The following is a 27160-nucleotide window of genomic DNA, read 5'->3' as shown; positions in this document are numbered from 1 at the left end:
TTAATTGCACAAAACACATTCAAATGCCTGATTGTGTATAGGATAAGGCTTTCAGCTGTTGGCCCAGACACACAAATGACCATATCAAAACCATTTTGTATTGATTTATGTTCTAAACATACGATTATTGGGGCAAACAGATTTGTTCAGCACATCTTATAATTTGCTAGTGTCTGGTATCTGATATTGGACATATAATACTGGTCACATGATACACTGTAGAGTGCACCATGGATTCCCTCATCTCACACAACCAGTATCTGCAGCACAGATCCCATGACATCCCTGCAGCTGTTCTATTCCTGATGCTACAGTAATAGTCGCCCGTCTGCACAAGGCCCATCGCATCCCTCACGCTGCGACAGCTGCCCCTCTCCCTGCTCTCATTGGCCCGCTGCTCGTAACATGATCCTTTAAACGGCGCGATGTATGTCGGGAGATGTAGTTCTGGCGGAGTGGATTCTCAGTCACTGTACTAGTCGTAGAACACACATTCCCAGAAGCCCTCGCTCTGACAGGCTAACACCTGGCCAATCGGCGGCCGGCGCTGTCAGGCACGCCCCCTGCCCAGTAATGGCTGCCGCAGGTGACCGGCTGCTCCGCGGTGTAATATTCACCTGAGGACGCTGCTGCCCGGACACTGAGCGGAGGTCACAGCCGGATGTGCGCAGGTTAGATGTCATCCATAACTCTGGGGTGGGGTCACCGCCATGACGGGTCACAGACAGCCCTGGGCTCCATCACTGCCCGGCACCCTGCAGTGACCCGCTCTGTATCTGTATACCTGACCCTCTGCCATCACTGCCTGCAAGTGCCAGGGCTGCAGGTGCCCAGACATCTGAGCCTGCAGGTGCCCAGCTGTTAGACCACTCTATCCCTACTTTCTTGTATACAGGGAGCACAGGTCATATACACCTTGTGTTATTGTATCACATGCATGGTACAGGTGTTACATCCATAGGTGGTGTAATGTGTTCAGTGGACCATCACTGCTGCAAGATAAATAGGGATCATCATCAATAGGGCACCACAGATTCCCTAGTATCATCATACAGATATGACATGCAGCATACCGTAAGCATGATATCAGATACAATTAAGCATACAAATAAAGGCATTGCTGCAATGACAGGTAAAAGCACAGTAAGGCAGAAATTAAAGAATGAGTCTTGCATGAAGAATTACGGCTGGCGCAGATACAGGTGTCAATGATGTGAGCAAACAAATAGCATTGCACGCAGTTATAGTTCTGCATAAGATATGGCCGAGACATACTAGGGAGAGTGGAGCCAGAAGGGGGGGGGCGGGAGGGCGATTGCCCCAATCACCCTCCCCCAAGAGCACTTCACATACCTTTAAATTGCGGCTGAGAAAGCCAATCAAAGTGCTGGAGGAGGCGGGGTCGATCAGAGTGCAGGAGGGCATGATTCTGCTAACACCCCCCTGAAGAAAAAGTCTAGGTCCGCCCCTAAGTGGACAGCCATGTGACTTAAGGTAGAGGGTCCTTTCTGCAAGAGCTTACATTTTAAAGGGAGGTGGTAATGAGAGCTAGTTGGGGCAGATGAGATATAAATGGACGTGGTGGACGGAGAAAGTAGAAGGAGTGTACAGGGGGTCTAGAGTGGGCAAGCATGATGAAATGGGTTTTATTTAACAGATTGTTGGGTTGGGGTAGAGTCTGGTAGGGGGAGACAATGAGGAGTACCAGAGGGGGGGGGGGGGGGGGGGGTGTATGACAAGTTATAAGAGGAAAGAGGCGAAGGTCAGAGGTGGAGCGGAGTGGTTGAGCGGTCACTATGACAAACACTACAAATGACTGATGGATTGATCAAGCAGCATCCATGGGCTGTCCAGTGTTTGCTAAAAAAAAAAAAAATAGACTATGTTTTAATTTTATTAGAAGATAAAAAATAATAATAATAAAAAACATCGCTAGACAGTAGTGGCGCACATAGTATAAGCCCAAAAACAGTTTTATACTACTGAAGACAGGATAAAGATGTTGCTATACTTCTGTGTATGTTTCAGAGCTTGTTCTGACTCCATGTGTACCTCTTTTGTTGTTTAAGGTGTGTACATGTAGGGAATTTTTTATTGGGCATCATGGTGGCTTAGTGGTTAGCACTTCTGCCTCACAGCACTGAGGTCATAAGTTCCATTCCCCGACCATGGCCTTAGCTGTGTGGAGTTTGTATCTTCTCACCTTGTTTGTGTGGGTTTCCTCCCGGTGCTCCGGTTTCCTCCCACACTCCAAAAACATACTAGTAGGTAAGTTGGCAGCTATCAAATCGACCCTAGTCTGTCTGTGTGTATATGTTGGGGAACTTGGACATCTCTCACTGCCCCCTCCCATGGGGGCAGGGACAAATGTGAGTGAGTTCTCTGTACATCGCTGCAGAATTATTGGCACTATATAAATATATCTGTTGATGACGATGATGATTTTTTTTATGTTGGCGAAGGTCACTTCCATGAACACATACTTTGATATAAAGAACTTGGATCTCTACGGAGAACTCAGTATTGTTTTTAAATGCAGGAGGGATTCTGAATGCAGTCTGTAGTATTTTGGGTCCATCTGTGTTTGAAGAACTTGGCGTGTATTAGTAGTACATTCTCCGTGTTGATCTGTGTGGTCAGGATATCTTTTCTCAGATCAACTTAAGTGGATGTCACTGTGAAAAACTCTGTGCATCCTCTTTAAAACCTTAAAATTGCACTTTTTATATAAATGCTTTTTTATATATATATATATATATATATATATATATATATATATGTGTTTATTTTCAATGCTGCTGTCATGGTTGACAATAAGTCAAACTATCCAGAACAAAAGCAAATAAAGCATTGTTAGACAATTGCAAATTGTATCCAATCATTTCACCATATATCATTTATGTTTTTAGATTGTGAGACGCCTCCATATTCATCAATGTATCATGGGTAACACTACAATCTGTTTACGTGACTGTCAGATGTGCATGCTTTGGATGTTTCATAAACAGAGATTTCTGTTGTTTTCACTATTTTTAATACACCTTCACCTCAAGGATCTGGAAATAGTCCTGATAGAGAAGAAGGGATAGTTTCAGTTATAATTAAGTAGTTGGGTTTTAACAAGAAAAATAAAACCGCCCCTCTGAGAGTTTTCTTACCATTTGTCCGGTAAACCTGAAAAGCCAGAAATCTGATTCCTCAATGAACTTTGAAAACGCCTGCGAGCGGCAGATCAGGGCAGAAACGTGACCACGATGATTCCCACGCCAGCGCCGCTGTATATAGAGGGCGCAGAAAGCAGGGCGGCCATGTTCCTGAGTTGTTGTACACGCACAGGTAGTGCAAAAAGAAACATAGCCAGCATAGAGTAGAGATGAGTCAAGGAGAGTGAATGAGGAGGAAATGAATGAGAAGAGGACACAAGGTGGGAAATTACAGTTATAGCGATACATTGGTACTAAATGTATTTTATCCTCTCCCCTCCCCTTTGACCCCTAGGGGGGAATTCAATTAACCGCGAGTTTTTTCATAACACCGCGTTAATTCATTTTAACGTATTTTTTTATCATTTTCGAGCAGGTTAACTTTACCCGCGGTTCAATTCCATCTTTTAACGCAGCGTTTTTTCCATCAAACGGTCCTATTGCGCTCCAGTAGAAGATCTATTGAAAGTATAGGGTGGGTGAGAGCCCGTTGCGTTAAAAGCTATTCAATTGTTTTTTAACGCGGCCAGGCTGTTTTATCTCGCACCCCTTTGGGGTGTGTAAAAACCTAAGAAAACTATTTGAAATCAGGTATTAATTGAAAAAAAAAAAAAAAAACTATGTTTATCAGTAATGCATAACATGAAAAAGTTGATTTTATTTAAAAAAAATAATAAAAAACAAACAAACCATAAAAATAAATAAATCACTTATATTTATGTATGTGTTTTGTACTAATATGTATGTACTTAATTATTTTGAGATGGTATAGATAATTCTATAGTGTAAAATGAAAAAATATGCTAAAAGAAAGTACAGTATGTAGATATTATCAAATAGAAAGGTTGTGTAATGCAATCTAATGTATGCAAATGTATGACAATCCTTTTTTTTTAATACATGACCGCGTTAAACTCTCCCCTTCACTACCCTAAAAATTTGCTAGCACCAATGATTAACGCGCTGGGGCAGCGTTACCTCTTTTTCAATTGAATTGCACGAGTTTTAACGCTGCGTTAACTAAAAACTGACGTTGTGGCCAATTTAATCTCCCCCTTAGCGTGCAGGAACAGATGGGTCCCATCCAGACCGCAGTTTATTGGGCTCACCCAGAGATCAACTGATGGATTGTGCCGCCCATATTGTCAGCAGTGAAATACGCGGCACAGACAGGACTCAAGAAACTGCTTCTCTTGACAAGTCCGACTCTGCTGGTCTATACAAATCTCCTGATCCCAACAGTAAATACGTGTGCTAAGTAATATTGCATTTCTAATGCCCTTAACTGCACTTCATCTGCATATGAGACTATATAGAGCAGCAATGTTAGTAAGCACTCAGCACTGTAAGTTTATGTATATAAAATATGAGGCTTTCTGAAGCAAAATGACAGAACTACAGCATATTTAAGTGTGTCTGAAGTACTTTATTGTTGTATTTTGCCCTTAACCATCATGTAAGAGGCAATCTGTGATAGATGAGGTTTTATACTGTTAGATGTGGTCTCTGCTTTCGTTGACTGGTGCTGCTATTCCAGCCCCTCTCCCAGTGGACGGCCTGTGCACGCTATGCTAACATGAGAGCATGCCTCAGTAGTCTCTGTTACACTGGGGAATGTAACGTCAATCCCCCATCATATATTTTTCAAAGAAAGACAAAATTTGTGTAAACCCCGGATGGAACATGGGGGAATCCACAATAAATTCAATTTCAATCAAATAAGGTAAACCAGCACTAGGCAGTTTGCAATTCACCATAGGGGTTTATTCTTTTCTAAAGTACCTTCTTGTGCTTAGCTTTCCATGAAAAATTACACCCATGCAGTAAAATACTATTTAAAGAAAAAAAGCAAATGTATCCTGATCTTTGCTTCGATCCTTTTTTGGACTAAAACATGAATTGATAATGCACCCTTGCTGTGATACACAATTAGAGACTAATGTACTTTACTGTACATGTACAGAAATACCCTAAGAAAAGGGAGTGCCGAGTTCTACAGATTTACCTATGGAATGTGTGGAGAGCGAAATATGTACATTCTGTGGGAAAGAGGAATGACAGCAGTTATTAGACAGGATGGGACCCGGGCTGTTATGGGTTCAGGGCATCGATGTGTAATATATATATAAAGAGGGTGGTCAGAGCTGTCACTGTGGATTCAGGTCAGTGGTGGGAAGACATAGAGAAGTGGCGATGTGCAGGATGAATAGGGACAAAGCAGTAAACGTCTGTAGTGTCCGGACTGGAAAGAAATCAATGTCATTTAATGACTTGTAATTTAGAGCAGACATTTTCAGCTGTTATGTAACTTTCTGAGCATCCATATTCACCCGGGAAAATGTGTCTGTGCTAAAAATGATTGCTGTGCTGTAGCTGATTCTGCTGATGTGTTTATGGATCTCTCCTGGGGGGCCAGGATACAGGAAGATGCTCTCCGTCTTGTGTCCTGGGAAAAGCCTTTCTTGGCTTTGAATGGCCGCGCTGAGGCTTTACCCTGATAGATGAGTTACCGCTGGATGTTATCCAGAGGCGAAAGGGAAAAAATCATCATGTGAACTAGGGTGGAAAATGGATTAGTTCAGTGTTTCACGGGATCATGTGATATTAGAGGCCAGAGGGACACGGATTACAGGAAACAAGGGTTATGAAGCCAATCATCATGTGCCGCAAATTATATTTAGTGTTAGAACGCAGGTAGGCAGAACGAGCACATCTTAGTGATGCTGTCGCTACGGAGGTTTGAGTGGTGCAGGATAGAATTGGGTCAGGAATCTGCTGAACGAAAGCAGTGATGGATCCAGTATAAACTGTACTAGTGACTGGTATATTGACTGCTATCAAATTCAATGTACACCAAGTTTGTTGGTGTTAATGATTCATGTACACCCGTGGGCAGCACGGTGGCTTAGTAGTTAGCACTTCTACCTTACAGCACTAGGGTCATGAGTTCAATTCCCGACCATGGTCTTATCTGTGAGCAATTTGTATGTTCTCCCTGTGTTTGCGTGGGTTTCCTCCGGGTGCTCTGGTTTCCTCCCACACTCCAAAAAACATACTGGTCGGTTAATTGGCTGCTAACTAATTGACCCTATTCTCTGTGTGTGTGTGTGTGTGTGTGTGTGTGTGTGTGTGTGTTAGGGAATTTAGACTATAAGCCCCAATGGGGCAGGGACTGATATGAGTGAGTTCTCTGTACAGCGCTGCGGAATTAGTGGCGCTATATAAATAAATGGTGGTGATGATGATGATTCATCAAGGAAAGTAAAGCGAAGCAAAAAAAATGAGTAACTTTAAACCGTGGCAAAACCATGTTGCATTGGAGGGGGAGGTAAATTTAAAATGGGAGGACAGATTTATATTTGGGGTAGGGCATGTCGTAGATCAACTTTTCATTTCAGTGTAAAAATAAAGTTATTGAGTATTTGTGTGATAGATGAATAAACATATAATATTTTCTTTATGTGCAAAATAATAAACTCATGTGCACCCCTTGCATTGCAACATGGTTGTGCCAAGGTTCAAAGATACTAATTTTTTTGCTTTACTTTCCTTAATGAATCAGGCCAACTGTATTTACTTTGTTAAAAATTCTTAATTCAACATTGTTAGATGGCTGTGCCGGGATTAATACAGTTTAGACTTTAATCTACAGATTGATTCACTAAAATTAATCTCTGAGAAAGAACAAATAACATTTTAACAATTATGTGGTAATAATTAATAATTCACAAAACAGTGTTTAATAATTCTGAATGTCGTGTTACTATATTTTAAGGAAAAATGTAAAATCTTTTTAAGAGGATACATTTGCAAATTCTACTCAATGCCTAACATATGATCTACCAGATATACATTACAACATAAGTACTTTTTCTATATAATGTTCCGAAGCAGTTTACCTGGATCCGCTGTTTAGACGAAAGGGCTGCCCGTTTGTTGTTCAGTCAGATTCCAGCTGTGCATGTTGAAAGATGATTTCAGGAGAAACTGCATGTTATTTTTGAATGTCATGGGATTAATCTTTAGCACCTCATTGTACAATGGTGTAAAATATTGTTATACTATTATGTAAGTAGGAAACAGTTTGTATGGTAGTCTGTGTTTTATGCAGTTTGTATCCGATGGTACAGTGAGGTGAGTGAACTTACCAGGAAGAACTGCAAGAAAGTGAACTTGATTATCCTAGAGATATTGGCAAAGATTTTCATGCTAAAACGATTCTTAATTCCCTTCCTACAAAGAAGGACATTGAGATATTGTTCCAGGAAGTAAAATCAGTTTAGAAAGAGTTAGGGGGAGTAATTCAGTTGCTGGCGATGTGGTGCGTGGACATTGTGCTGCGCACGTTGACAGCAATTACGGTAGAAATCTCCACTCATTTTGTGGTGCAAGGAAAAATGAGCAGAGATTTCTATGAAAGCTCCGCCGCGAAGTGTCTTGCAGACATTCCGGAGACACTTGGCGGCTAATTGAATTCCCCCCTTAATCACACAAATCAGATCTGGGGGTAAGTTGACATGCCATCGCCGCTTTAAATTTCTCCTGCAAAGTTGCTGATTTCCGATGACTTGCAGAAATCAGGATTTTATACATTTTACCCCCTGATATCTGATGGATGCACGATAGTGTGATTAGTCCTAAGAGACAACAACCAGGATAAATAGAACTACCAGCAAGGTTAGATTTTAGACCTAAAGAGGTAGACTGACCGTATAGTAAACCCGGACAGAAGAAAGAAAACTCTAAAAGGGACCCATGAATCTGTTTCACACTCTGAAATAATAATATTCAGCAATAATTCAGGAAGACCCCTGAATGCCGGGATGGATTTTGACAGCTCTGGAACCCATAGGGGCCGACCCTGTCATACTAGTGTACATACCACGCAGAGGGCGTCGTATGCACCAGAAAGAAGAATATATGACTAAAGCATAAAATGTAAAATCAGATGAATTTGAATATCATGGACTGCACATTCTGTTTGGTCTATTACAACTGAGATATAAACCTACCCTCTTATCCTCTCAAATCACATGAGGCTGTTGTCTCCTACTAGGGTGTAAACCCTATGGCTTAAAACACCCAAAGACCTGCCTAAATTCTTACAAGAATTGCCCCCGACTGAAACGGATCCACATTTCACAGATCCAGGAAAGTCGGGTCTAAGACTCCCACAAAATGTAACATAACAGAAGTATACAACACAGAAGAGTATCGTATCACCCACATTACATCCAAACATCCTGCGAACACGAGAGACGAGGACACGTAGCCCAAACGCAGCACCATACAATATACCTTTCCCATTCAAGTAACTGGTGCCATTCATTATGTTTCATTGTATTGTATTATCCTAGTTGTTTTCTCTGGTTGGTTAGATAATATCACTGCAGTCCAACAATGAGATTCATCCTGTGTAATACCTATTTAATATATAATAAATTTGGCTTATTTATAGATAATATTTATGGCCTTTTCATATAAGTTTTTTAACAGCCTTTCTTGATTTTTATCTATTTTTTTGTCCACTTTAGTTTTATATTATGCAGAGACAGAAACTGTCTTTTGGAAATGATTTCTAACACTCTCTGGTTAAATATATAACAGATAAGACCCAGGCTTATGGTAGATTTAAAACACAAACAAAGTAACTGTTTACCCAAGATATCAGTCTTCTCCTTAATACATCCTCAGGTCAATTACACTTTTCTTACACTGCTCTAAAAATGATGGACACAACTCACAACTAAAAGATTCATGGAAATCATTGCAGTAAGAATACTGCATACTATTCCATGCCATAGTATAATACTCCAGATTGGATTACATATTCATAAAACATAGACATATGAACCATAGACGGGGCAGCAGGGTGGCTCAGTGGTTAGCACTTCTTCCTCACAGCACTGGTGTCATGAGTTTGATTCCCGACCATGGACTATAATATCTGTGTGAAGTTTGTATCTTCTCCCCGTGTTTGTGTGGGTTTCCTCCCAAACTTCAAAAACATACTAGTAGGTTAATTGGCTGCTATTAAATTGACCTTAGTTTCTCTCAGTGTGTGTATGTTAGGGAATTTTGACTGTAAGCTCCAATGGGGCAGGGACTGATGTGAGCGAGGTCTCTGTACAGCGCTGTGGATTTAGTGGCGCTATATAAATAGCTGATGATGATGATAGACAATGCTCCATCTTCTCACAATCAACCTCCCAAACCAATCGCCTACCTAATTCACATGGAGATTAAAAGAATCAGTAATCATTTACCATAATATTAAAACTGACATAGCAGAGAAAATACATAATTACATACCTCTACAACACTAGTCTGGGAGGACAACGTTTCCGTCATCGTAGGCCGTCTAATGCGCAAAGGTTCTAAGAAACAATGCAATGAGTAAAATGATTTTCTCATAACAAAAAACAAGCAACAACCCGGACACATTGATCAGAACTGACGGTCACTACATCTCAACTGCACAAAGGAAACTGAATACCTACAAAAGGAAATGGTCAAATATTACAACAAATGTGACAATGGAACCTCTGCTTTTGTCTCATCTATTAAAGATAAAAGTTATAAGGTAGCAGATATGTCTTCCATGCTTTCTATAGTTATATTTATTTAGAAGAAAGCTTAAAACACTGGACTTGGACAGATTTCTTTCTACTCGCTATTAGACATTGGCAGTATGAATGGTTCTCCTTTTCCCCTATAATACTTGTTCTAGTAATTGGTACCCCTGACAATGGCATAAGGGAAAATAAAAAAAAATCTGGGGATCTAACTATATTGGTAATGGAATATAAATTGGCTTCCTTATCTTGCATCTCACTCTCCCAAAATGTCCTTTCCAAACGAACTAAAGGAGATTCGTATTAACGCTGAGCTCATTTTAATTTAGATATATCCTGCTATTAAACATATCTATTCCTCAGTGTCCTGATACAGAGACCTATTAGCTTCTTCTCATGAAAATATTACAGTAACTGAGGAGTAAATATTGACAAGTTTCCCAGAGGTTCTTCTTGGAAATCTCAGTTGGATATCTTCCAATCTACACAACAAGATCTCAATATTTTATTTTTCCAATGTTAAAACTTTGGAATTAGCTACAGAAATCAAACAACTGTTCACATCCCTTTCCGCTCACTACAGTACTAAACAATTTTGATTCCTTACATGGAGTGAATACCAGACTCCCCTTCTCCTACAGAATCCTCTTCAAGCTCCTCACCCTCACCTACAAGGCTCTCGTCAACTCCACTGCTCCCTACATCTCCAACCTCCTCTCTATTCACACTCCTTCCCGCCCTCTGCTTTCAGCCAACGATCGTCGCCTTTCCTCCCCCCTAATCACCTCTTCCCACTCACGTATTCAAGACTTCTCCCGTGCTGCACCCCTCCATTGGAACAATCTCCCTCATGCTATCAGAACCTCCCCAAATCTTAGCACCTTCCAACGGGCATTAAAAACCCATCTCTTCTTAAAAGCCTTTCAGTCATCGGCCTAACTACCTACCTGTCCCTCTCTCCCCTTCCTCCTTCTCGCCCCGTTCCATCCTGTCCACATTTCGCCTTCCCCATGTCTTCAGTTTGTCCACCTTTCCCCTTACATTGCAAGCTCCTCTGAGCAGGGTCCTCTCTCCTCCTGTTTCCCCACTTTTTACTCTGCTCCTTAGCTCTTCTTCCCATCTCCTTCTTTAGCCTCCCGACCACCGACTCCGCTCACGCTTTTCACTGCCTCTTTTCTAAGCTCTTAACTTGCTTCTTTTTCTAAAGCTCTTCTTTACTAAACTCTTAAATCTGTTGCTGTGCCCTCGCTGTGCTCGGAACTTATTGTGATGTTTGTTTATTGTACTGTAATGTCTTACCTTGTACTGTCCTACTGTTTGTTCCTGTACGGCGCTGAGGACACTTTGTGGCGCCTTACAAATAAAAATTAATAATAATAATAATAAAAATACTTTAATAGAAACACATGTATGTATCACTGGGCATTTGAAGAACTTTGGAATAGATCTGAAGTCGACGATATTAGTGATGGCAAGACACACAAACTACTAGCACTGGGTATTTCTTCTAAGTCACTTCTCAAGTAACCGGCTGTAAATTAAATTCATGTTGGTACAGAAAAAGAAACATAGACGCAACATTACATTATCAAAACATTGCTGACGATGTGGTAAAGAATAAGGAGCCACACATACAAAATCGTACAAAATTTCTAGTCTAAGATACAAAACTAGATTTTCCTGGTTTCTCAAAAACCCTTTCTGCTTTTATGAGCAAAACTTATGGAACTCCCTATTAATTCCCACTGAAATTTCATTCAATGAAAACTCGTTGCGACCATAAAATTCTGATACGTTTAAGATAAATAGATAAGAACAGTCGGGATAAACAACTAACACAGGTCAGCTAATCAAATTTTTCAATGCTCATAAAGCTTAAGGCACAATATATCACAACAAATATTGGTCTTTGTAGAATTAAATGGTCTTGAAAGCTCTCAGCGTGATGCTACTGTACAATGATGGGCTTATTGTCCTGCTTCTGTCTTTGTTTATTTGCCTTCATTTTAGTTGACCCATCTGCCAATAGGTCCTCTATGCAAACACCCTCCTAAAGTTTAGGAAAGAAATGGATATTTTCATAACAAAACAGAATATAAATGGCTAATAGTATTAATGCTTTATAGACTGTGTTTTTTTTATTTTTTTATTTGCCTTCTTCTGGATCAACTATGGGCTTAAGGACGGATGTTTGAACTTGATGGACGTATGTTTTCTTTAATCCAACCAACGATGTAGTTGGGTCCTCTAGAGCCAGAGTATAGGTGGACCACAGAGGTCTATTAGCCACTCAACTGTCTTATCTTTTACGATTTGCTCTGGAACCGCTGCTCCCAAAACTGTTGGAATATGGTTGTGAGCATTGTTTGCTTCTGTCTTCTGCTCCTCAACCGTGTGGGGTCACAGTAGGTGGGGGTCTGCAGAGCTTCGCAACCAAGGGAACGGTGGCGGTCCCATGGTTCTTACTTCACCTTATTACTTCACAGTAACCACCGATACATCAGGTTTAAAAGATTAGGAGAACAATTTCGGAGGTTGGCCAAGGTACATTATGGGTGGGTCGTGAATGCACTACCGGATGGGCAGCATGGTGCTCAGTGGTTAGCACTTCTGCCTTACAGCACTGGGGTCATAAAGTTCAATTCCCGACCATGGCCTTATCTGTGTGGAGTTTGTATGTTCTCCCCGTGTTTGCGTGGGTTTCCTCCGGGTGCTCCGATTTCCTCCCACACTCCAAAAAACATGCTGGTAGGTTAATTATCTGCTAACAAATTGACCCTAGTCTGTGTGTCTGTGTGTCTGTGTGTGTGTATGTTAGGGAATTTAGACTGTAAGCCCCAATGGGGCAGGGACTGATGTGAGTGAGTTCTCTCTACAGTGTTGCGGAATTAGTGGCGCTATATAAATAAATGGTGATGATGATGATTAGATGTGGAAATTATTGGGCGGAGATTCCTTGTTAATCAATTAGACTAATACAGATACACATCTGGTTGATATTCGTGAGAACACATTCAGTCAACTTGTACTTTTATTAAACACACATCTATTCAACATAGTCTATAGCTACAGAATTATTAGTGCATACCCAAATATAGCAATGTATTACATACTGATAGTATTTACATGGCAACAATAAGTACAAGCACTGGTGGTATTAATTAGCCATTTCATAATACTCACAACAGGTTGATTTCTTGTTGGGCATCTGATCAAATATCACTAATGATTTTTTTTTTTTCAGGATCAAATTGAGTTTGATGAAAGATTTGCAGCCTGCTCCCCCCAAGTGAAAGTCTGTTTACTGAGAGACCATTCAAGGGAGTGATGATGGACCATTATCATTCATTTAAGTCCCTTGGTATGTACGTAGAGTTATACTGCTAGTAGTTATATGTGTGGGGGACGGATAACAATGGAGAAGTCTCACAAATAGAAATGGAGGGAGGGAAATATCATGTAGGAGAGCAAAAATGTGCATGTAAGGATCTATAGCAGGGAAATAACTGATATACTGACTATAATTGTGTTATCCTCTTGTTTGTAGAATGTACCATGGTAAAACCAGGGGTCATGGTGAAGATAGAAGAGGAAGAACTGTACAATCCTCAGAGTGACGAGAGTCCAGAGACCAGTACAGGTGGTTATTCACATCACAATATAACGTTCCTGGGATACCAGCCTAGTATAGGTCTCACACGCATCACTTACTGTTGGTGCTCTAGTTTGTGGCCGCTGTAACAAATCCGTATTAATTCCGATTCATCTTTAAGTTAAACATTACCTGGGATTTTACTGTATGCTATCCAACTCGTGAATCAAAGGATTGTCATCCTTTGTGTACTTCCCCATCAATGTTCTTATTATGTCACATGCCTGATCAGACTAAGGGAATCTATGGAGATATAATTCTATTATTTATAACGTTGTTAGTCGTGGATACGTGAAACCTGAGTGACCTAGAATAATTGAATACATTTAGGAACAGGTCACTTTAAGTCTATATAATGCTGTGTGTATATAGAATAAGTGTAGCTGACAATCACATGTCTATGGGTTTGGAAACTTAAAGGGTTCATTCATAATTTTTTTATTCTTGTCATCCTTTAAACACTTTGGGGGTATTTAATTACAATTCGCGGCTGCGCGTATAAAGCGTCATTACGGTACCGCAACATAGCGGATTTCCGTGCACACCCCGAAATCCACGATGTTGCAGTACGAATCCTAATTAAATATGTCCCCCATAGTCTAAATATAACGGGATATGCAGCTTGTAAAATGGAAGAGACGTTTAAAGAAAATCTTAGATAAGTGTGTGACCTAAACGACCTTAAGTTTTGCCTTTGCCTGGGAAAGAGCCCACGCCGTAGGCAAATGCCAAGTGTCGGCTGTGGAGATGGACTCGTGTTTGCTTCCTCTTATGTGACATCTTCCCTGACCCACAGAGGAGCTGTAGGAGGAGTGAGCATGAGTCCGTCTCCGCATGTCTAACAATAGGCGAAACCCAAAATGCTAATTTTGGGAACCCAGTTGGTTGCACACAGAGCTGACCTTTTAAAGATCGTTTCCAAAGCTACCTTTAGGTAATTGGTATAATTAGTGTATGAATTCGGGACATTTAACAACTACATAGCCCATTAATAAGCCTTGTTCTTTCTTACCTACACATATTTTCCCCTTATATATGAAGGATATGCCCATATCAAGCCTGAAGCTCACGTTAAGCCTGAACAGGAGGAAGAGCTGTATATGCAGGGTGACCTGCAGTCTGAGGATGAGAGTCTTCCTGAGAACAGCACAGGTACATTGTATGTATACCTAGGCTGCTACCAATTACATGAAGGATTATATAATTATATACTGGCCAGTATTAGCCATAATTTATTGTAGTTTATGGTGATCAGAGGTTTACACAGGGGCTGCTGGAGCAATTGGTGGATGGTTCAGCAGTTCACCACTTCTTATACTCTGTTGCCTAGAAATAGCTTTGTATTTATATTTTGAAGGTTATGCAATGGGCAATCCTGATATTGTGGTAAAGACCGAGGGAGATGAGGAAGAGTCGTATATAAGGAGTGACGGGATGTTTGAAGACGAAGAATTTCCTCAGACGAGTACAGGTGATTAGTTCTTCTGAAATCTTTTTGTGAACTAACCTGAAAGAAGTGTTACAGGATTCCAAGACAGTTGTTTCCCATAATAAGAAGATTGAGGTCAATCTCTTAATAAGTTATTGCTGTCCAACCCCTAAAGCCTAAACCAAGCCTTCCCCCGAAGCCTCACCCATCGCATATGGAGGTAAAAGCCCTATTACATAAGGCGGACCATGCACCTGATTCCTAGACCAGGGGCTCTTAGGGCCTCCAGTACTCTAGGACTATTTGGCTAGGGAGATAGAGGAACAGTGTTCTACCAACAACAGGGAGCATCATAGCGTGTAGAGTACAGCCTCATACGGCCTGTTGTCTTTTGCTTTGGATCTTTCTTCATGTTGACCATGAAATTTATAAATATTTAAAGTTGAAGTGTAACCCCAGCCGTGTGAGCTTCATATTCATCTGAATGGGGTCTAAGTGGGCACCATGCTGCCCACGGTGGCTTAGTGGTTAGCACTTCTGCATCACAGCACTGGGGTCATGAGTTTGATTCGCGACCATGGCCTTATCTGTGTGGAGTTTGTATGTTCTCCCCGTGTTTGCGTGGGTTTCCTCCGGGAGCTCCGGTTTCCTCCTACATTTCAAAAACATACTGGTAGGTTAACTGGCTGCTATCAAATTGACCTTAGTCTCTGTCTGTGTCTGTGTGTGTATGTTAGGGGATTTAGACTATAAGCTCCAATGGGGCAGGGACTGATGTTAGTGAGTTCTCTGTACAGCGCTGCGGAATCAGTGGCGCTATATAAATACATGATGATGATGATGTGGTGTGATAGGCTTTATCACAGTACAGATAGAGCTTTCTCATTAAAAATATATTTTTTCAGCAATGAAGATCCCCAGAGCCATGTAACGGGGAAGAAGAAATACAAAAGAAATTAATTTTAATATCTGATGCAATATATTTGTGTTTTTAATACAACAACCCATTGGACGTATCAAGAAAAATAAGTTGTGTTTCCAGTTTGACCACGTTCTTAGATAGATGCGGGTACTCAGGCTGAGTGATCACATGAGGGCCTGTTACTGTCACTGCAGTCTGAGTAATCAAAGGCAACACAGGTCCTCTGCAGACAGGACTTTCAGGCATGTCCGAATATGATCCGATCACCGTCTCAAGAACTGCTCCTGGTTTCAGTTTAGACTGTAAGCTCCTGTGGGGCAGGGACTGATGTGAATGACAAATATTTGCTGTACACCGCTGCGGAATTGGTGGCGGTGTATAAATGGTGATGATGATGGCTGCAGGTGTCAGCTGACTGGTACCTGTCTATACCTGTTGATGTGATGTCAGCTGACTAGATTCATCCATAATACCTTTAGAATCAAAAGCTGATGACAATATTTTTGTCCAGAAAGCATTGTGTATCTGAATGCGTTTTGGGACTCTGGAAGGTGTGTACCGATTTATTGGTCACACGCCTTGTTGTAGTCATTGTTGTTGGTTTTATTGCATGTTGATTCTTGGAGAAAGCGCTTTCAGTAATGCTTAAATTGAATATAAACCTAAATTAAACTAATGTAATTTCTGCTTTGTTTAGGACGTCGTCTGAAGTCAGAAATTGTGGTGAAAATTGAAGAAGACGACGGGGCGTATGTAATGGATGATCATCAGTTTGAGGAGAGGTACAGCTCCCCCGACGCTAGCCCAGGTAACTTGCCGATAGACCCCAATAGAAGGGCGCCCCCGGTGGCTATATTATTATTACCGTGGTACAGAACTTGTGTTTATCAGATAGTAACTTCTCACATGTGGGAGTACTGTTGTTTTATTCACCAAGAAGGGATTTACAAAAATAGGACTTTTTTTAACGATTTAAAATCTTACAAAAATCGGTTTCATGGGAGGAGGATAAATAGTGCCAGGAACGGGAGAAATAAACATCTGGCAGTATAATATTGCTGCATCGTTCACAATCTGGTGGCGTTAGTGGAACACATCAACAGGAGGCGACTCAATCTGTACGTTCCAGATGCGGTTTTTACAGAAGACGCTGGATCAGTGATACCAAATAAATTAGGCCAAGTTACACCCAGCTATACAGGTGTTTTTAAGCTGTTGTGATTCTCTTATATATCTCTGTTATTCCCGGTTACTGTTAGAAAAAAGCATATACTAAGTTAGCTTCTTGTTACACAAGTTAGCCCCTTACCACCTACACCATTGTTGGCTAACTTGTGACACTCCAGGTGTTGTGAAACTAAAAGTCCCAGCATACCCTTACAGCAATAAGCTGCTATATATTGGCAAAGCATGCTGGGACTTGTAGTTTCACAACAACTGGAGTGTCACAGGTTAGCCCCTTACCACCTACACATATTCACTTATCAGTATATGTTTTGATACATACTGCCCTCAGCAGAGGACTATGGCCGGTGTTGGCAGCCGTGATGTGGTTCCCGACTGTTAGAACCACGGACAGAGCGTTCTACATAGAAAGCTTCGCAGGTGTGGCCAGAGCCTCATATCTGTACCACGTGGTTAGTAAGACCACGACAGCTCTCCTCACGGGTTAACTTCAGCTTCGACCTAAGCTTAACTCAATGAAGATGTGAGCACATCTTGCAATAAAATAATAACTACCTGGGGACTTCCCTAGTGCATACCTCCCAACGTTTAGAATCTTGAAAGCGGAACAAAATAAGCCTGCCACTGTTCTACTCAAACTCCATCCACAAACAGGCAAAATTAGGTAAAACCGCACCTATTTTCTTGTTAGGTCCTACCACTTTTGTTGTCCCCGTATGGGGATGTCCTTCAAAAATCGGGACCATTGGGAGAAAAATGCTAGTGGGGTGAAAAAAAACTTTAATGAAAAAGTGAACTAATACTACCGTGCTCCCTCTTTATAGTGGTAGCTTAAAAACTAGCTCATGAAGCATGCATGTTTGTCATCCCTAGAAACCGTAAAATCTCACAATAAACATAGTGTATATTGTGCGTGTATCTGAATTTAATGTTTATTTTTGTTGTTATAACCATGTATTTTTCTGGCCTAAAACTGTCTGATGCTGGTGTTTCAAAAGTTACATAGCTGATTTGCTAAACTATTTTCCTAGATTATGTCCTAGTGAAGGTTAAAGAGGAGGAAGAAGAGGAAGAGCCTTACGGGATGGATTTTCAGCCTCGTGGGATGAAAGGAAGTCGTCCTCATACCAGTTCAGGTAGGTGGCTATCCCACAGACACATCGAGATTAGGGGTGTTGTGCACTTCCTGAGTTATTGCTTTTTTAGATATTATTAGCACCTTTCAGTGCAGTGATTTTAGGTCTTCACTGTTCATTGCTGTCCGTCCAATATTTTACACATTGCTGATTAACTAGGTCTGAGTCACATGTTCTCTTTCTGGAGTCACATGTTCTCTTTCTGGAGTCACATGTTCTCTTTCTGGAGTCACATGTTCTCTTTCTGGAGTCACATGTTCTCTTTCTGAAGTCACATGTTCTCTTTCTGGAGTCACATGTATTCTTTCTGGAGTCACATGTTCTCTTTCTGGAGTCACATGTTCTCTTTCTGAAGTCACATGTTCTCTTTCTGGAGTCACATGTTCTCTTTCTGAAGTCACATGTTCTCTTTCTGAAGTCACATGCTCTCATCACTAGTGACAAGTAGTGCAGTGACCATACTCAGGATGCATTCATGCCAGTGACTTTCCAATGCGATTTTCCAGCTATTTTAGTGGCACTAAAATAGCAGCGCCTGACTTGAAAAAGCTGGCGCCACATAAGCCAGTCGACACGACTGTCCCAGCTGTCGCATCTTGTTACATTCACTGAAGTTGGTCACAGACCAAAATAAAATTGCATTGAAAACACACGTACTGTCCTAGGAATGCAATTTAATGTGATTTAAATGTGATTTAATAACAATTTTTGCCTCCCTTTCCCCTGCATGTGGCGAACCAGGGAGGGCCCACAGGTTGTCTTCCAAAATGGTGATTGACATTGATCAGCTGATTCAGATGGTGCAGGATCGGCCGGAGCTGTATGACCCCAAAGTGCCTTCCTACGCTGATAGGTATAAGAAGAGAAAAGCTTGGGATGAGATCTGCGCCGCTGTGGTTCCTGACTGGGAGCTGTGTGGTGAAAAAGAGAAAAATATCAAAGGTAAATTTCATTTTCATTCTGTGGGCTGAACCAATATTCACTTTGTTAATATACATCTCATTGCTTTAGGAAATTTATAGTGATGTGTATATTTTTATATTTCCTGATTTAAAATGAATAAAAATATTACACTGTCCGCTTTATTTTCTGAACGCAGGAGCTGCGAGATGCTCCTGTGTCACTTTTATATCTGCAGAGTACAGAGAAAGTATCGCTCTCACGTTAACAACCTCCGTACAATATTACACATAATATAGCATGCTCCTGGGTCACTTTATATCTGTAGAGTACAGAGAAAGCATCGCTCTCACGTTAACAACCTCCGTACAATATTACACATAATATAGAATGCTCCTGGGTCACTTTATATCTGTAGAGTACAGGGAAAGCATCGCTCTCATGTTAACAACCTCCGTACAATATTACACATAATATAGAATGCTCCTGGGTCACTTTATATCTGTAGAGTACAGAGAAAGCATCGCTTTCATGTTAACAACCTCCGTACAATATTACACATATAATATAGAATGGTCCTGTGTCACTTTATATCTGTAGAGTGCAGTGAAAGTATCGTTCTCACATTAACATCTTCCGTAAAATATCATACACATACTGTATAATATAGAATGCTCAAATTGTGTCTCTAAGTACAGGACTGTACCGATAAGAAAGAAAAAGAATACTTTGCGAGAATTGCCAATCAGTTGTGTTAATTACTTTGACATACGTTTCCAGGTGGCTAAATGGAAAAGACATCTTCTTCTAAAATCTTTGCTTGAATATAACATACGGTTTTGTATCAGACTTTTATTTAACGGGCATATACTTGGCTTCACAGCAGATATTCTTCTCAAACGTTTAATAGTAATAATAGCCACATAGATAAAAGCAATGTAAGCAGGGATTTTACTTTTTAAAAAAACCTGTACAAGTGAGGCACATATTTGGGGTTTATATATAGTATTTTGAATTAAAGGACCACTAAACGTAAACTGCAGGTGGTCCTATTTAAATATAACATATAATATTCATACATTTATAGGAGAAAGGGAGATCTTCATGAACACCTAGGGAAGTTTTTTCTTTCCTGCACGCACCATTCTAACTTATCGGTAAGTTAAAACGAAGATATGAAAGGATAATAGGAAGCAATTAGTTAACAAGGCTACATTGAATTTGTGTACCTATTGGCATCACTCATGATATACATGTGATTATTTTACTTACTATAAATTTCCTCTGTCTTTCAGTGATACTTGAGCGGAAGTTGCAGATGTGTCTGTAGCTATTACTATTTTATTGGCTATGCTTGTACCTTTCACAGTTTGTGAAAATTGTGTTCTGTCTACAGCCAAAGAAATTCAGACGCGGTGGCGCTCCCTTAAAGATTGCTTCAGGAGGGAACTCACGTTACAGAAGAAACTGGAAAAAAGTGGAATCCCGACAAACAGGAGGAGGAAATACGTCCACTACGATGGTCTTCTCTTCTTGGAGCCCACTATGAAGATGCGAGAGTGAGTGGTGATGTTTTATATTGTTTATATCTGTATAACCGCTAATTTGTATGTTTTGTGTTTAGCGATTTGGGCAATAACTCTGCTCCGCTGTCTTCTTCCAGCATCAAGGATCCGGTTGAAATATTACAGCCAATCGATGTGGAACAAGCAGCAAGCCCAACGTCACCACAACCACCTCCTCCACCTCCACCGCCGCCGCCACCACCACCTCCTGCTCTTCCACCCGCACCAGCTCCAACCCCGGTGGCACCTCCAAAAAGAAACAAGAAAAAAGCTGCAAACACGACAGAAAGTGAGTGGGAAAAGCACCTGTTAAGTGTCATGGACACTCTTAAAAAGAAAACGGAGGAAAAAACAGATTCGGATGAGATCTTTCTAAGGAGCCTGTTGCCTTTCGTCAAAAAAGTTCCAGAGGACAGGAAAATTGACATGCAGTTGAGCATGATGCATGTGGTGAAAAGGTTTATGGAGCCGGTGCAGCCAACGCCACAAAAATCCAAATGGAAAAGTGTCAACTCCACCCATATTTCACGGCAAGCCCCGTCTTATGAACAAACTTTATTTACACCCTCCCAGACACACAGTTACCAGCATCCAACGTCACCACAACCCTCGCTCCCAACGTTTGAACGATCTTACAAACCCACAGCCTCCCAATCACAGCCCCCATCATTTCAGTACTCTCAGGAACAAGAAATCTTGCAGGGTCCTCAGCCATATTCATCACCATCCTCCTCCTCATCCTCAATCAACCCCTCACCGCAAAGTCATAGAGACTCTCCATACTACTTTGATTTGTAGCCCACAAACTGTTGCGTTGGAAATGTATATTTTTATATATATATATTATATTATTTTTTTTACAATGTTATTTATATTTCCACCCTCACATGTCGTATAGGTTGCTTTGCAGGGCAGTTATAGCTATGAACTTCTGCGTAACGCCCAGCAAATGTTTGCAGATGTCCCTGTATTGCAGGTGAAGAGGATAAAGTAAAAAGAAAGAAATTAAAGAATTGCTTTTCAGGCTCTTTGTTTAACTAAAAATCACGTCACATGGCATAAGACTTTGGGTTAGAATAAGATGTGATATGACGATACGGTTCGTTGGACAGAAACCAATCAGATCTTTACCAAGATGTAATAATGTTCACAGAATTCCGAATTGGTCAGGGCCCACAACTAGGGGCGGCAACAGCCAGCAACAGATTTGTGAAGCCTTTAACGTTGAAATAACCTCAGGCATGGTAGACCTGTGATTTTAGGGAGAACATACTGGGGGACATTAATGAACTCTGGTTCACAAGTAGCCATGCAAGCAAAATGCTGCAACCCATATACAAAATCAGACATTATTAATGTATGAGACTACTAGGAAAATTGCAGAATATGATTGCTAAGAGTTAAAGCAACTTGATGGGAGATGGAGAGTATAAGAGAAGTAGCGTTCAGAACCTAGGTATCAGTACTTGGTCAGTTGAGAAGGGCTTAATGAAGGGAACCCGAGTAGGGGACTGTGCTGCATTAAAGCATGAGATTAGGTGGATTGACTTTGTAGGATTAGCCACAGGGATCATACCTGGGTAAAGGTAGCTTCTTTGTCATGTAAGTAGTATGTGATTTTTTTTTCCATATGTGCTATGAACCAAATATAGGACTGGAGGGGGGAAGGGTCACGTTGATTCCAGGACTTGGCAATGAGGCATTTGGCTGTTGCCAGCATGTGACGGGCCAATTTTGCAGAGTGTTTGTCTGTTTTTTGGAGTGGATTGCAAAGCAAAAAGCTCCAGGGGTCTTTAGTAATATTATATGTTAAGAGTTAGGCTAGAAGGTCCCGGACTTTGTCCCAATATTATTATTATTATCCTTTATTTGTTAGGCGCCACAAGGTTTCCGCGGCGCCGTGTGGCTGGGATATTTGGGCATGTCACCCACAAAAGCAAAAAGAATCTAATTTGCCTGTGTGTCTCAATTACATCGGCTGCTTGAAGGCAAATGTTATTTTATTTTCAGTGACTGGTTGAACGATAGGCTATAATAGGTCGAGATGACCTTTGGAGATCTTTTGAGATGTGACAATATAGGGGCTTTCTTGCACCTTTGGCATACGGAGTTATGGCTTCACAGCACTGGGGTCGTGATTTTGATTCCCAACCATGGCCTTATCTGTGTGGAGTCTGTATGTTCTCCCTGTGTTTGCGTGGGTTTCCTCTGGGTGCTCCAGTTTCCTCCCACACTCCAAAAACATACTAGTGGGTTAATTGGCTACTGACAAAATTAACCCTAGTCTGTGTGTGTGTATTAGGGAATTTAGACTGTAAGCTCCAATGGGGCAGGGACTGATGTGAGTGAGTTCTCTGTACAGCGCTGCAGAATTAGTGGCGCTATATAAATGGTGATGATTGGATGGCTAGCTGAAATGTCCGTTTATTACAAAAATTAGAAGAAAATTAGGTGCACAGTGCAAACGAAGCATAATTCTTATGTCTATGTCCACCTCACTCCCCAGGTTACCTATTAGGAACATTTTTTTTTGCAATGGCCAAAATCAATGCTGTCTAACTATATATCCAGGGCTTGTACTTCTTCTCTATGGAATAGACAATGCAATCTCAAATGATAAATAGGTTTTTAATGGCAGAAACAATGTGGGGTAATTAGTATTCTGTTTTGCACATAAGTTAAATACTGACTTTTTTTCATGTAGCAGACAAATATCAACTTTGAATTTCAGTGTACAAATAAGCTATCAAGTATTTGTGTGCTACATGAAAAAACAGTCAGTATTTAACTTATGTGCAAAACAGAATGCTAATTTGCACCCCTTGCATTGTAACATGGTTTTGTCCAGGAGACTGATATAAGAAGTTTCTTAAGTTAAGAACCTTAATGAATCAGGCCCTAGTCTTCCACTAGGCCTGTTTTGTTTTTTTGTGGGGGGTGGGGGGTTAGCACACCTACACCATGTGGAATTAGTAGCCAATGGCATTATTCCATCTGATCTGTAGAAGTAAGTCCTATCCTGTACTGTACGTATATTTGGTTAAATTTACACCATGGAAAATCTTTCTGTCTATCTCTTGGGAAGAACAATGAAGATGTCCCGGAGGTCTCTCTTCTCAATGACTCCCACATCATTTTGCCATTTGACAAATACCCTGTTCACCCTGCCTTGTGTTATCAAAAGGATGGGGCTGTATAGAGTGTGTTTGGTAGGATGGTCGTCCTCAGCATGTCCTTCAGTCTTGAAACATACAACTAGATAGTATAGCAAGCCTACTGCCACCATATTGCGAGTCAAAGCTGAAAATACCAGAATCTTCGCAAGATCACATAACTGTACTGGGGAAGAGCAGACCGCCACATAACCGAACCAGGGAAAGAGGCAGTTACATTGGTTACTTGTGTAAGAAATATAAATATCTTGGTTGAAATAGATAAAATAGATTAGTACACCCCAAGAAAGAGAACATGAGGCCTGATGAACCCTCAGCTGGGGAGGGGAGGGGGGGGGGGGCAAAAACATTCAGCAAACAAATCCTCTAAGTTAATAATCCAATTCTTTGGTAACTACCGCTTAGAAGATGGGTGAACAGAACAGAATCAAATATTAGTGTGTTACAAGTTATATAAGATTATTACTATATTACAATTTTATTTTTTTGACTAATAGATCTTCTTTAACATACTACATTTCTGTAGTGATTGTATGCTTAGTGAGTTGTAGTTACTTCCTAGAGTCTGGGATATTGCATGCAGTGTTACTGCTCCATCTATGGTGGAACTACAAATTTCAGCATGCTCTGTCTATCTTTACACTACACACATCTCTGATATTATGTTGACTTCAAGGGATATATTTACTAAACTGCGGGTTTGCAAAAGTGGAGATGTTGCTTATACCAACCAATCAGATTCTAGCTGTCATTTTGTAGAATGCACTAAATAAATAACTAGAATCTGATTGGTTGCTATAGGCAATATCTCCACTTTTTTAAACCTGTAGTTTAGTAAATATACCCCCAAGTGCGTGATCATCGGCACCCTGGCGTTCTCTCCCTGTGGTGCTGGGGGCTGATGATTAATTCTTACAGGTTATTTTTTTCAATTTATTTCAGCCTTGTACCTGGTAGCACCTCTTTTGAGAGATAGCCTCCACCACCTTGGGAGGTACAGGCACAGATGATTTTTTTAGTTCCCAGTCTTTTTTATTACTGTCTTTGTTTCCAATTGTAAAGTGCTGCGGATACTAGTGCTATATAAATAAATGTTCATAATATTAACACATGAAAGCAGAACACATTGCAGTGCCCTATTGAGATCCAAGGGGAGCCACTTTGGACACCAGCTCCTGCTTTCCCTGGACCACCAGGGACCACCTCTTTTTTCAGGAAAGTGCATGTTTTTATTGTCTTCAACTTTGCTATATCCTGATGGCCTAAGGGCAGCGCTTGGGGTTCTGCACTACGTTTCTAGCTTATCTCATTTATAAAACACTGCAGAGTATTTATTTTTCTTTTAGATCCTATTTTTATTGTATTCCTGGGTTCCTGTATGGGTGATGGGTGTCCGATTCCCAGGAGTCAATGCTTAGGTGCACAGTTATATCTGCACTAAATACCAGACTGAACTACCTGAGGGACAAACAGGCCCTTTGTGTTCAACCTGCACAGACCTCGTCCTCCAGGTAGTGCCAAAGCACGAGGGAGCCCAGTACAAAGAGCAGTCTCTGGATTGAATTTTGTTGCCTCCTAGACCTTGTGAAAGAGGCTCTTGATTTATCCTGAGTCCTGATAAGAATTTTTGTGCCATACAAAAAGAGCCATTTACCCCTTTTTATTGGTTGTCCTGGAAACCCTACAGTGGAGGAGCCCCAGGTCTCAACTGCCCAAGAGTGACACAATTATACTCTCTCTCTAGGACCCTCGGGCAAGAGGATAGAAGTGTCTAAAGACTTTTTTTTAAAGCTTGGGTCCTGCCTATGCTGCTTTTTGGGTGGCAAGCGAGACCTATAAGGGGGAACAATTCCTGGAGGGGTTATAAAATGGCACACCTAGAGTGAAATTGATATAATAAGTAGAGATGCTCAGACTCGGTTCCTTGAGTACCGAACACACACGAACTTAGGGGATCCGAGTACCGAGCCGGCTCTGTACTTTCCAGCTCCCTCGGAATCGAAAAAAGAGGCAAAACTTCATCATCGTTACGTACTCGGATCTCACGAGTTTTAAATTTCTTTTTAAGATCCAACATATCTGGGGGTGGAAGGGACCCCCATTTTTCTTTTATGCCACTGCTGTGTGCCAATGTGTCCTAGATGTGCTAGGAACTGCTGTGTGTTTGTGTCATTGCTCTGTCGCTTACCATCCAGCCAGGTCGCTGCAGTATTTGTCCGAAAGTGTATGAACATAATATTGTGACCTGTGAGGTGGTCAAAATTGACTGCAAATGACTTGAAATTAGTGTTATTGAGGATAATAGGAACAAAAAAAATTGAAAAAAATGTGATTTTAGCATATTTTAGGATTTTTCCTAAAAAATCCAAAACCAATACCAAAACACACGAGGGCGGTTTTGGCAAAACCAAAACACGAAGCTAATACAGATCCAAAACCAGTTCATGGGGGTCAGTGAGCATCTCTAATAATAAGCCACAAATGTTCTAGATGCATAATCCTACACAAAGGGGCATATTCAATTGTCGGTGGAAACGCCGAAAATCTTGCGCTCCGCGCACTATTACCATTATTACGGTAGTTTTCTCGCTGGATTTCAGCTCGCAGCTCTCTGAAATCCAGCTTACTATTACCGTAATAACGGTAATAGTTTTTACGCGGCCGGATATTCAAACAATTGAATATGCCCCAAAGGATGTGACCAGTGAGAGCCTTTCCTGCCCTCTTTTGGATACCTTCTATGTTCTAGAAGAAATAAAGATGTGTAATGTTTATAGAACTCGTTAGTAGCACTGCTTTTGAACTTAAAGCAATAAAACCGTTGTAAAACAGATTACCATGCCAGCATGTCACTGAGAAAGGGAGGTTTTGGTCAAATAAAGAGTGCGTTAAAGTAATTGTATTATTTTAGAAATTGTCAGTTCTAGGATCAATCTGCTGATGAATTGTCCACAATTTTTAGTTTTCCCCCATTGGCAGAATTATGCAGACAGTATGTGAGCGTAATAAGACCGTTTGTTTTTATTCCTGTTTTAATTTAAGAAAACTGTTTTGCATTTATATTATCTGTATGTCAATTTGTTATCAACATTTTTATTCAGTGAGCATTATTGTCATTAAACACCATTTAATAATGATCTGTCTTTCTGTTGTTGCTTTACTTAAAACATTCATGTGTCAGATAGGCTTGGTTTATAACTCTACATTTATGCAGGTAATTGTTTGGTTTACAGTAAATGATTAAATTAGGTTGTGACTCCAATTTGGACCAGCCAGTGGACTTACTGACGTCTTCCTAAGAGTGTCAACTCGAACTAAATCTTAGTGGTGGCAGACCTGAGTATTTAACAGTGAGGGTGACATATATTTTGGGGGACTTTAGTAATTTTTAGACCAACCAGGTGGTTTTACTTTGATTAA

At 40.8% G+C, this 27160-nt stretch overlaps 1 protein-coding gene across 1 annotated transcript; it reads left to right on the top strand.

Annotated features, from left to right (window-relative positions):
* The first annotated feature begins 547 nt into the window (after window positions 1-547).
* LOC142101924 (uncharacterized) lies at window positions 548-21590 on the top strand. The gene is made up of 10 exons (XM_075186369.1): window positions 548-671; window positions 13023-13139; window positions 13326-13418; window positions 14472-14582; window positions 14788-14901; window positions 16479-16589; window positions 17998-18102; window positions 18844-19044; window positions 20399-20561; window positions 20666-21590. The coding sequence occupies exons 2-10, from the start codon at window positions 13106-13108 to the stop codon at window positions 21363-21365; spliced, it is 1632 nt and encodes a 543-aa protein (XP_075042470.1). The 5' UTR covers window positions 548-671; window positions 13023-13105; the 3' UTR covers window positions 21366-21590.
* Window positions 21591-27160: the final 5570 nt, after the last annotated feature.

Source organism: Mixophyes fleayi, chromosome 9 (assembly GCF_038048845.1).
Source record: "Mixophyes fleayi isolate aMixFle1 chromosome 9, aMixFle1.hap1, whole genome shotgun sequence".
Lineage (NCBI taxonomy): Eukaryota > Metazoa > Chordata > Amphibia > Anura > Limnodynastidae > Mixophyes > Mixophyes fleayi.
This window is presented reverse-complemented; position numbering and strand designations above follow the sequence as displayed.